Source organism: Cottoperca gobio, chromosome 15 (assembly GCF_900634415.1).
Source record: "Cottoperca gobio chromosome 15, fCotGob3.1, whole genome shotgun sequence".
Taxonomy (NCBI): Eukaryota; Metazoa; Chordata; class Actinopteri; order Perciformes; family Bovichtidae; genus Cottoperca; species Cottoperca gobio.
Window position 1 is genome coordinate 10,227,229 of NC_041369.1, and position 12,798 is coordinate 10,240,026.

The window sequence follows — 12,798 nt, forward strand, 5'->3', positions numbered from 1 at the left end:
GCGTGGAGAAAAAAAGCCTTTTGAAAAACCTTTCTACTCTTTCAAAATAAACTGAGATGCACATCAAAGGAAAACATTTAAAAATGAGTTTAGCACACTGTAAGAGAAAATATAAATCGTACACACCTAATTTCTTTGGTTTTCCTAAAGACAGGTTTGCCTTCTTTCTCCTCCCCAATATCGAACAGGTCAGAGTACAGTTCTTTGTTGTTGTGATCTACCTGGAAGAGTGCGCACCTGTCCGCATTCACCAGGTTTTTTGCATATATCTGCAAAACAACACCAGGAACAAACCTTATTAGCAATACTGATGGTTTGAAAGAACTGGAAAATAAAAACATTTAAGAGAATTACATCTAGCACCTCCTACTAAATTAAATCAGATACATCACTGTAGTTTGAATTGTTTCTTTTGAATGGAACAGTTAAATGTAGATAATACACACACACACAGTATAACTACAGGTCATTCCAGTTCATTTTAGTGTTTGAACCAGATGACTCGAATGACCTGAGATTGACGACAATGTCACAAGGCAACAAAATACATACAAACAGAGAGGTGGGTTTTAGTAGAAAAACAGGAAAGTCATGTTTGACACTCATCCAGATCACATTTAAAATATTGCAAGCTGAAAAGCTTGCCTATTTTAGGTTGAGCCTAGTCTAAACATTGATTTAGTATGTCTATGTATCTATTATGTTAATTAAACAATTATTATTATGAGGAGTAGTATTACTATTATCATATATTATTAATGGCAACAAACATCTTGTCAGGAAATATTAGCAGTGCCCCTCAGGAATCAAGAAAGCCTGTGTATCTGTATCACAGCAGCATTACTACTCTTTCTTTAACACACATAAACCTAACACACACTCCCAGGATGTGTAGCCTTGAAGACAATGTGAATGAACACATACTTGCAGAAATCACACTCACCATAATATGTTCAAGTAGAGAATCTATTGCCACAATGTTATCAAAGTATGTTCTGTGCGAAAAGAAGAAATGGCGCATTGAGATGTTGACAAATGGGAAGCTCTGATGACGTTCACATTCAAGACATGAAAGCTAAGTTGACTAAAATGCAGTCATTTCTTTCTATTGTGTGAGACAAAGGTTTGGCAAAACTTTATTTTGATAGTCTGCCAGCAAATAGAGTATTTGTAACATTTTAACAGCTTATTAGTTACTATTTTGCTTTGTCTGTAGATGTTTAACATAGTATCTATATAGTATATGTGACAATTCATGAATATTCCTAAATATTCTCTGAATATCTTAAAGTTACTCAATCCCCCAATTCTAATTTGTACTACAGAGCTGTTGAAATGTTACAAATACTGTAAACTATTTGTAGTCCAGACTATCCAAATAAAGTGTTACCAAAAGTTGTATTTATATTTGACCTGATATGAGAAAAGATACTTACTAATTTTGTTATACTAATAAAATAAGAACATGGTGTAAATACACTTTCAGTATGTTTTCATCAGCATTCATTTAGAGTTAGGTAAACTGTCCCAAGAGAAGCTCTTACTTTGACACATCTAGAAGGAAGTCATTGAGCTCAGTCTGTTTGGCGAGGCCTCTGCACACCTACAAACAAACGACAATAAAGAAATAGGTCACGACCGGCACCCAGTAGTATCACACATTTCTCAAAGAACACATACAGCGTCCTACGTGTACTGTCAACAAACCAACTTACTGTCTACACACTTGGGTGTGGGCCACCTGAGTTTCACTAACAACACAGTGTTTTGCAGAATAATGAAACATCTGGTGACTTCACTTTTATAAAAGACTTGTTGGGTTAAAAAACACTCAAGAATTTCCATCTCAGAAACTCTATTACACTTTGAACGCAACCTCACAATAGGGATTAATATCAAAATGATATTAAGAGGAACAGCGAAATGAACCGTAAAAGTCACAAAAATTCAGGTTATTACAAAAACATAGACTCATGCAGATCACCATATTTAATTGTATGTATTATACCCCACATAGGCTACATCAGTTCAGCCTCACTGCATCTCCTAAATGCCCATGATGTAACTCAGATAATGGGATGTCATACACATGTTCTGGGAGTGCACACACTTAATGTGTAATGGAGTATTGTATTAATGTGCGTAAAATATTTACAAATATGACTGAATCACAACAGAAAGTTATCACACCCAAATATCTATATATTAGCACACGTAGAAATGCTTAAAGTGTAAAATAACAATGAAAATAAATGACTACTATTAATAATGACAGCAGCAAAAATATATCAATAAAATTAATTAACTGGAAGTCTTTGCACCCACCTTCAATAAAACAATAATGGAGAGAACTACAGTCATATTTCACTCACAAAAGTTGATGTACAATGTAAAAAGGCAACCTATGAAATTTGGGGCAAACCTGTTAAGAATATACAAAAGAAATAGAGGGGCCGTTATCTCTACAGACGAATATAATTCTGCATGTGAGCTGATATATTTAAAAGAAAACAATATGAATATTTGGGAGAAAAGAGTGTTTTGCTTAGCTGTTTTGAGACTCAGAGGTCCACTGTGGCCAGTGCCGCAGTGGGACGCTGCTTCTCTGAGGTGTTGTGCTATCTGTTCGTATAAAAACACTCGGGCATAATGACGTCCACAGGGAGCTGTTTGTTGAATCTGTGGCTTAGTTGATTGGACTGGGCCCAGTGACAACCCAGTTCCTGTACACAGTGGATTTCCCCATTAAAAACCACCAGAACAAACAAAGTCATCCACTATCATCATAATAAGTGGGACGGGTAGGCTTCACCTTGCTAAGCCTTTAGTGATATGTTACAGTTCAGCCGGCTCACCTGTACTTGATGAATGGCAACTGCTGCCCACGCTAAATTAGCTGTTGCAACCTGAAAAAGAAAGTAAAGATTAGCTCCAAAGAACTTATATAAACTAATATATCACAACATTTACAATGTTTAATCAGTTCTTATCACTTTTCCTCTTTTGTATATTTCAACATAATGATCTGTTCTGCACATTAGGCTCGTTATCACAGAAGAGCCAGTTAGTCTACAGATTCAGAGCAACTCCGGGGACACAGACTCACACCTGTAACACTGCTGCGTCTGCATATTTCAAAGATTAAAAATGAAGCAATCAAAAATTTAAGCTGCACTAATAGATGTTTTATATGATCAAATGACTATGTGTAATTTGAAGGGGGTCACTTGAAGTGACAGGCTCACAGAGAATTATTGCTCTGCACTTCCCCTCAGCTCTACGGAGATTTAACTGTCTTTCACTTCATCGCTTTGGTTTGACTGCAACTTTACTGTTTTGATTCACTATTGCACCGCGCTTATCAAACTCTTTTCCAGCAGCTGTCTTCAGCAAAAGCTTTAATGAACACACTGTACTCTACCTGCCAAGCAACACACACAGACAAAGTTAGCAACTAGCTGGTGAACACTGTGGAACATTTACAAGCCACATGTTCCCCTCAGGAGTAAGTGTAAACCAAACCAGAGCTAAACGTAGAGTGACTATTGGAATATTGGACTCGTCAGGTGGTCAGAAACACGACTTAAAAATAATACTAACGTTACTCTGTGTCTGTAAGATGTGTAAGTAAGCGACTGTTTGCTAACACCTAAGCCATATCACCTTATATCAGTGTAATGCTTGTTGTGCCGCCAACAACTGACCAAAGAAATGCAGGTTTAAATAAAATGTTATAAAATGTAACAAATAATTCTCAAGTCAGTCATTACACTTCCTAATATTTAATTTATTTACAAAAAAGGTAAATATATAAAAGATGTCTTTAAAACAAACTACAAATCTGGAAATCATTACGTAATTTTAAATATGCTGTCAAGAGATGGTTTGTTTGTGGAAAGTTTTGAATTTCAAATGTAAATCTTTAAAGCTTATTCACTGTGACTAGACTTGCTTTGGCAACCTGTAAGTTATTTTTACTAATTGTATGTCATTAGCAACTAGTAGAAAGTGCTTGAAGACAAAAACACAGCATTATAACGTTTTTTCCACAATCAACTGAACCCCACAAATCTAATAGAGATCTTAAACAGATCCAGATTAAGGTGAATACCAGGCTAACTGTAGTTCTGTGAGCCTTGCTCCAGCCTCCCACTCTTGGTGTGTTTTGTCTGGGTCAGACTGACCTCCTGGTGGCTGAGGTTGAAGGGCTCCTTGCCCCACTGCCGATGCAGCTCCAGGATGGCAATGAGGTCCCCGATGGCAGTGATGATGGGGAGGCACAGGACAGAGTGAACATGGATCCCTGAGTCCTGCCCTGTGCCGTCGGGGAAGCGCTCGTCCTGCAACACACAGATCAGTAAAGGTCAATATCACCAAAAGAGGTCAGCATAGTACATCAACTGATATAGATGAGGAAGAAGACATATAATAACAATTGCCCGTAATCAGAAAATTCAAAAGATTCTAATTTAAAGTAAGGCTGCAACTATTGATTATTTTCAATATCTTGATTACTTAATAGAAAATAAAAAACAGAAAAGAATATTTCAGTAAATAGTGAAAAATGTTTTTCCCCTGTTTCTCAAAGTGATGTCTTGTTTTGTCCAAAACTCATCTGCCATTTTAGCATTAAAAGATTACTTTGATGATTAATCAAAATGTCAAAATAATTGTCGATTAATTGATTAATCAACTAATTGTTGCAACTATATTTATTTTTATTTTTAGCTTGACTGAATGCATCAAAAGCAGGTGGTGATGAGCAAAGATCATTTGATGAAACATATGTAAAGGGCATAAAGAGATCTAAGATTCCTATGACGAGTAAATCTGTACTGGTTGCGAGCAGTCTCACCCCCATGACGTCCTCTACTAGCAGTGTTTTGTGAGTCTTGGCAACATGAGCGGCAATGGTTGTCCCAAATGCGATGGGGCCGGAGGGGATGAGGCTTGGAGGGCCATCCTTGGCCCCCGTTGGAGTGAACATACATAAACTCTATTGAGAAGCATAGAAAAGAGCAGAGAGGGAAACAGAAATGGCAAGAAAAAAAGTCAAACACATGAACACAACTGTGTATAAAATGTATTCAGCAAAAGTCCTCTGCACTTACATTGTTGCATTCTCCCAAGAAGTAAAGTGCAAATCCATCAGCTTTTGTTGCTGTAGAAATAAGAGACACACATGTTAGACAGTCCAGTGCTCACTGATATTAGCTGTCCGCGTTTAGATTCTCTCATATAGATGTGCCTAACAATAAATGGCAGGGATACCTTCGAGGAAAGGTGCAATAAGGACATAACAGTGCAGTTAAAATCTAATAACAATCTATTAACAATGTCCCACATAACAACAAGGGCACTCTGACCGAGAGGGCTTTGAATACCATCCAGTTCATCTCATTCCCACTCCTCCTTTCAGTCTCTTTTCACACTGATATATAGGTCATGTTATCATACAATGTGACGACAGGGGGACCGGTGGAGCGTCAGTGAATACACAGATGATCAAGAAGTTAATGAGTGGTGTGGTTTGGGTGAACTTATGCTTTGGTTTAATTCTTTGAAAACCCTAAAATAAAATGCAACAGATTTTGTCTGGAGGAGAACGATAAAGTCTTGGAAAATCTAAGATTTGTACTAAAATGCTGGAAAATGGAACCATATGAACACTAAACCAATCTAATATTCAACATTAATAAGGAATGCATTTATTATAAAAGAAATATAAAGATTGTTTGATCATATCATATATAAATCGTTGAATTTACTAGTTTTTTACATAGTCATATATTTTGGTTTGAGCTGAATGGGGAGAAGAACTGGGATTCTTTTATAAATAATTCTTACTGCTTATTGTATTTATGTATTATTTTCATTGAAACAGAATACGGGTGTGCTTGGGGTCAGTTGGGGTCAGAAAATGATATTCAATGTCAGAAAAGTGCACTAAATTTACTTTACAGTGACAAAACTCTCTTCTGGGGTTATTTTGCCTCTTAAAAACTAATTTTCCTCAATAGGTATTTAGAGTATTGCATCCCAGTCTCAGAGGGAGATGTTTGAAAGCACCAGTGTGACATGAACTGAAGCTGAGAGGATCAATAAGCTGGACAATGTCTGCTTTTACCTGTTTTGATGATGTTGCACAACTCATAGAGCAGGAGTTTGTTGTCTCCTCCAGTGTCCAGACGCTGCTCCATGTAGCTGTTGAGTTCGTACACCACACCCTGCATATTTGTGTCCTGGTACTGCTGGACACAAGACACACAGAATTGCAACTCCGCAGCTTTGCATAAACACTGAGATTGAATTTCCAAAAATCAGCAAGAGCCACGACAAAGAAAAACGTGACAAAAACCTGCAATCAGTCGTCTATTACTCAAATTGGAAGATTCTTTTTCTTTTTGAATGAAAGAGGAGTGTCTTCCCTTGCCTTTCACAAAGACACAGCCATTCATCAACATTACCCTCCATCCCACACTTACACTCCCCTTCACTGCTGCATCTAGCCCAGGGATCCCCCTCAGTCCCTAGAGGAGGCCACCGGAGCCCCACAGCTCTGATTAGAGCCCTGGCAAGTTCCGCTGCTCAGCCTCAGCTTACAAGTGTGGTTATGTAAGAGGCAGACCTCCTGCCTTGCACGGGGCCAGAGAGCAGTCTATTTCTGCGCCTGTAGAGAGGGTGAGGGCAGGACGGCAGGGAGAGTGGCGTACTAGAAAGCTTCCCCCACGGGAAGCCTTCTATCCTCCCACATCCCGTTTGCACAGACGTATAGATGACGCACCGAGGGGTCGAGTGGCGCTTGTTTTTTTTCTCTCTGTGTGTGAAGTCCCTTCAACCAAGCTCCGGGGCCCTGCTGTGGGCGCTGACACTCGGCCTCCTAGGGCCATGATAGTGTCAGGATGACAAAGGTGTGAACGTACGTATGTGCAGCACAGGGAAGCTACTCTGTTCCATTACTTCCTGTCTCACACATAACACGTGTACAATGCAGCAGCTTATTATTCTCTTTAATCTATTTGATGCTGACCTGAACGCTCACAGAGCCTGGCCTTTTCTGGACAACCCCAATGTTAACATCACAGGCATCACACCGAAGAATGCACAGGTATGAATTCGTAAACTATTTCATGCTTTTTATATGATACAAAGACAAATGGCACTGAACGTAAGCACAAGGACAAACACAACTGTTAGTTCAGCTATAGTGTCCATTCTTGAATAAGAACTTAATTAGTCACTAAGGTTAGCTTTGGGAATTCGGGGACAAGGTGATAAAGTAATAAAATATCTACAGTGTGTGAAGTTTAGGCTAAAGAGAAGCTCAACACAAACATATGTACACATACAATTAAGGAAAAACCTACCCTGCTGACTGCTTTAGCTGATGTGTCATCTGTAAAGAGAGAAATCACAATGTAATACAACTTGAAACAAAGTTAGATTCTATGATCAGATCTCATATTATCAACAGGTGGATGAAACATGAAGAATCACATTGTGTTCAAAAATAGTATATTTACATACTATTCATACACATTATGATGTAAAATTGAGTATGTAGAGCGTTCCAACTGCGTATGTGGATTTTGTGTGTGCGAGAAATGCCTGGATGTTTATGTATGTATGTGACAGACTTACTGGACATACTGAGGCAGATGGATAAAATAATGACGTATGAGTGCGAGTGACATTAAAGCTCAGTTAAAAGGAAACGTGTGGGAGCTCACATATATCATGTACTCTAAAAAATGTATTTAACAACAAAATATTGAATCATTTTAATTTGTGATTTTTATTCAACGGTAGCTCGGAACGGGAACCGATACTGTCATGTGATGCAGAGAAGACGTATTGCTTGAGTGACAACATTCTGCTGGTAATGGCATACTTCATCGTTCATTTTGTACGCAGTATGCAGTACACAGATTGTAGTTTTCAGTATGAACAATCGACTTTATGTGCATTAAAAAGCTGAAAAGCAACACAGAAATCTGGCCCAGCTGTTTCAAGGTTGGGTGGATACTCTACACAAGGCACAAGCATCCAGTAAGCAAAACCACATGTTATCCTCCTATCCATCCTGTGAATGGTAAATTAAAACATTAATATGCATTATGTATAAATTATGTATACATATTTCATGTACTTTTGATGCAGGGAGACATTTGCATAAATGATGTTCCTTTTAAAACAGAATTAAGAGAGGTGTTAATCTAACTTGACAAGTGCAAATTCTTGTGGCCTCGAGTACAAATTCCTGGTGTGATTTCAGACTGTTGGAGAGACAGTAGACATATGACTATTGTCTTTGGATGGAGACACTGAAGTATGTGATAATAATAAAAAGCCTCAGCCAATCATAACAGTTTCTGGACTTATAGTCTCGGAGTGCTACTTGGGATGAAAATAAAACCCATTCACACAGCTACAAGCGCTTTCTTCATTACACACGAGGTCAACAGCACACAAGAACAGTAATGGCTCAGAGCTCTTTGGAAACGTTTCATGTGATCAAACCATCCAAAAAGCGGGGCAAATTTCTAGAAACATCTAGTGAAGTGCTGACTCGAGCTGGTCTTCTTTTGACACGAACCCCTTTGTACATATGAAGAAAGAAATTTCAGCCAGCTACATTGTTTGTTGTTTTAAACATTCCCCCTCTATGCTATGAGTTTCCTAACTTAGCCATGAGAGCTATTTTAGAGTGAACCCCTGGCCGGGCATGACGTCAATCAGAGGACAGAGAGCTGCGCTGAAAAACACTTCAAACCCCTTTGATAAAAGGAGACATATAGACAATATCTTTTTATAATGACTTGCTGAGGTCAAAGACATTCAGACATGAACGCCTTTGAAGAACACATTTTGGCAAACATAGTAGGCCAACTACCTGTTAGAGTAGTGTACGTTTTTATTTCCTACCATAGAGCAGCTTAACACCACACATGTTAACACTATGATAAAGTCATTGAATGATTTTTGGCAAATGTTTCAATTAGCGAAACACATAGTATATACTCTACTCTTTATTAAATACATGAGCTGAATGTAAGAAGAGACGCCATGAATAGTGAATATGGATAACAAATAACAGTTACATTACACCACGAAATTGACTATTGGATTTTTACCAGATTATTTAATTTATAGTGTACACTATGAACAGTGGCTCTGTGGGTCTGTGGGGGTTGATAGCAACATGTGCAGATGCCTATGTAACGGCAAGCTATGAGCGGCATTAAACTATTTCTTCCCCCCTTCGTGACCTGAACTCTCCGCTCTCAGACCCCCCTCATCTACTTGGCTGTCGGAGGGAGAGGCAGCACTGCCCCTTCTATCTCTCCTCGACCACGGGGCGGAGCACTCACTGGTGAGGTGGGGGGGGAGGAGGTTAGGTCAGGACTGACAGTTTAAAACCAAAGGGTTACAATTAAGTTTCATGAACCGAAAACACACTGTCAATCACAAAGTAGCCAAAACATAAAGCATGCCCTGCTTTATCGTCTATTTGACTCTAACCAGGACCACAATTTACAAAATGATCATCATGCTGTATTGAAGAAGACTTGAAACTAGTGATTGAGACCATAAACACATGTTTACAATGTTTACTGAGGTAATAAATCAACTGAGAAGTTGGGTCATTTTCTCATAGACTTCTATACAATCTGAATTATTTTTGGAACCAGAGGAATCGCCCCCTGTTGGCCATTTGAAATAATGCAGGTTTGAGGCACATCCGCATTGGCTTCACTGTTCAGGTACGGAGATTACCGCTTGGGTCAGAGGGTCGAGGGTTTCACCGCCCTGCCTGTTGGTGAAGGCTGCCATAATGCGGTTGTTGATTCTCACCAACACATCATTGCCACTTAACATTATTGTGAGGTGTTGCAGTGCCAATGACTCCAGCAACACAGTACATCATATCAGTAAAAAAGTATTGTGATGATATGATCATATAATGTTATCTTAAAAATAAAATTACACACATTAATGATTAATCAAAATCAGTCTGATGTAAAGCATAAGAGTGTGGCACAATCTGTTGCAAGAACATCAGTTTCATTGTTTGATATATGATTTTGAATTATTTTCCAAAAAACATATATTGGACAAATAGTATTAGTAACATTTCAATCACATCAATCAGTCCTATGTAAGAGTCTCAGAGGTATTCCCTCTGCCAGTGTGTGTGGGTTCCCCCAAATCTTCAAAGTACTTCCTTGAGGTATGATTCACCAGCCACTGTTTGTGTCCAATTACAGTCTGGCAAACCACCTCTGCTGGTATCTCATGTGTAGCAGTCCCAGTGGAACCACAGGGTAATCACTGAGCTCTGTATCCACACACTGAAAATGTCAGTAAGGAGCCAAAAGGCTATTATGCCCTGTGGGGTGCAATGCAGAATCTTCCTGTGCCTGGGAACCACAGAGATACAAAAGCAAGCGCCCTTTAAATCTGTTGTCTTGCTCAACCAGTTGCCTGGTTGGACCAGTACCAGGAGTTTTTTAAAGTAAGCATGCAGTGTGTGCATACATTCAGCAGGTGCAGGTCCAGCATGGCTCTCATTTCGTGGTTTTTCTAGAAACCAGAAAATAGCTTACTGTATTGTGTGTTTGACAATGCTTCTCTTTTTTTTTGCTGAAGAGTGTGTGTCTGGGGATTTTCCCTAATGATACAGCTACCCCTGGAGCCAAGAGGGAAGGTATGTGTACAGATGTGTGTGTGTGTGTGTGTGCATGTCCGTGTATTTTATTACCATACGATGTGGTCAGCACAGTGCCAGATACCAGCAGCCTGTTCTAATGCCATCCCATATTTTCAGTGACCTGCTGTTGCTTTTAGTAAACACAGGAGGAGCGGGCCGACATGTTCTTAGAAAATATACTGACAGCTCACTGAGCAGTGAACACCAAACACTAAAAACTGTCAAGTAACTCCTGAAAGCAGCAGAGGCTAAACAGACCTCTTCTAGTAATTCATCCCTCCATTCAAGGTTTTCCTGTACCGGAAAAACCTAAGTCTAAATGTTTGGGATGTCCAGATTTAGGCTGACATGTATCATAGGTGGATATGTGTTACACTGTCTTGTAAACCAATGCTTAGCTGTCTTTTGAATATTTTGTTAATAGGGTCAACACTTCCTGATTCTGTTTATTGCCTACAATCCTACATAACATTTTAAGGAATAACAACTTTAACATATTTTGTTAACGGCATGAGGTGGGGGTGACATGGTTACTGTCGTAAATCATAAATCAAAATGTGCATCTTATTAGTTGTTTTTGGTATTCATAGAAAGTTCTGTTGTGGTACATTGGTTGTTCTCATGGTGTGTAAAGTAAGCTTTTCCGTCAGTGTGGGACATTTGTGCAGTAGACAAAAGAAACAACAACACAGCACCCACAATAGTTGTTGCAGATTTGGATTTCAGTGAAGGTTCAACCAATAAAATCATCAGACACTCATCAGAGTCTGCAACAAGGAGTCAAGCAGACATAAAAATATGCAGATTCAAACTGTCACAAGTAATTTTCTTTACTGATTGATACCCTGTCATTTCTCAGCAAATTGCCTGATCCGCTGTCAGTCTGACAAACACTAGCATACACAGACTGAATGTCTATAGTATTTATTAAAATTCAACTTAAATCATCCACTACTGTGGCCGAATGTTGCTTTATGTGTTTATTACACTGTGTCCTGATGTGTGGAGTATTATCTAATACATCGCAGTGAAAAAAGAAAACAAGATCGGCTGCTGTTATTTTGATAAATACTTGATGATTTAATGGATTCATTTCAGAAATAATTGCTGAAAAACGTCAGGAAAATTAGATATCTTAAGTACAAAAAACGACTGAAATGTGGACAAATAATGATTAATCGGATTAATTTGTGACAAAATCATGCAGCTTTATAAAACTTTCAGATTATTTCTGCAAACCACAGTCAAAGAAGAGAGACTTGATTTCAAGAACATTCACACCAACACACACGGCCTGCAGTTCACATAAGCACACAGATCTCTGGTGAACGGTTTGATGAGACTTGGTGAGTAATGATTTGGAGAAGCACCCAGAACATATCAGCAGCCCCGGGCTGAGGCCTTTCACCGGGAAAATATCCCTCAGTCAGCCGGGTCTAATGTGCACGATACTTGATGGGCGCTTTATTGATCTGCCGCCACAGATGTAGAGCCTCCCACAGACTCCCACAGGACGGTCAGCTAGCAGTGACTCAGCGGTCAACATGTGTCGACCTCGTGGCCGTCCTGCATCAACCTGCTCCGTGGAGGACGTGCAGCTGCCAAAAGCAGCAGTCTTCTTCTTCTGTGCATTCACTTGACACAGTGTTTTTTACAGGTTATGTTTATCTTGACACAGGTCTCTCTTTAAACAGAGATCAGAGAACTCTAGTAGTAAATTCAGGACAATTATCAACAACTTTGAGAAAGTTTTTTTTTGGCATTCTGAAGATACATTTGAGTGAGAAAACACCTCTTAACTCATAAGACTTTGGCATTTCATTTTAGTTGCACTTCCGACAACAAGCTAGCGGATCTAAAATGTTTTTCCCCCTGTAGTTTAAACATTCATCCCTTGAGTAGGGGGACCCCTCCTCCCTCCTGATGGAAAGCCCTGCAGGTGAGACAGTTCTCGTATCACAGAGGCAGGGTGTGAGGTTCTGCTACACAAGTACATCTTTGTCTGCTTGCGACTGCCGTCCAAACGCGTCTGAGAAACAGCATCAGCTGCTCAACAGCTCGGCCCAACTCCTGCCCCGGAGCCCGGG

At 39.3% G+C, this 12,798-nt stretch overlaps 1 protein-coding gene across 5 annotated transcripts in view; it reads right to left on the reverse strand.

The window, feature by feature from the left end:
- pde10a (phosphodiesterase 10A) overlaps positions 1-12,798 on the reverse strand; it is a 52,894-nt gene that overhangs the window by 8,041 nt on the left and 32,055 nt on the right. For 4 of the 5 annotated variants that reach the window (XM_029450353.1, XM_029450352.1, XM_029450354.1 and 1 more), the window contains 9 exons: positions 7,368-7,396; positions 6,128-6,248; positions 5,112-5,161; positions 4,856-4,996; positions 4,185-4,340; positions 2,856-2,906; positions 1,545-1,603; positions 944-995; positions 127-269 (listed from right to left, as the gene is read on the reverse strand). In XM_029450353.1, the coding sequence (XP_029306213.1) occupies positions 127-269; positions 944-995; positions 1,545-1,603; positions 2,856-2,906; positions 4,185-4,340; positions 4,856-4,996; positions 5,112-5,161; positions 6,128-6,248; positions 7,368-7,396 (802 nt within the window). Of the gene's footprint in view, positions 1-126; positions 270-943; positions 996-1,544; positions 1,604-2,855; positions 2,907-4,184; positions 4,341-4,855; positions 4,997-5,111; positions 5,162-6,127; positions 6,249-6,485; positions 6,703-7,367; positions 7,397-12,798 lie in introns of those variants that run through there. The other variant, XM_029450356.1, reaches the window with a different exon arrangement.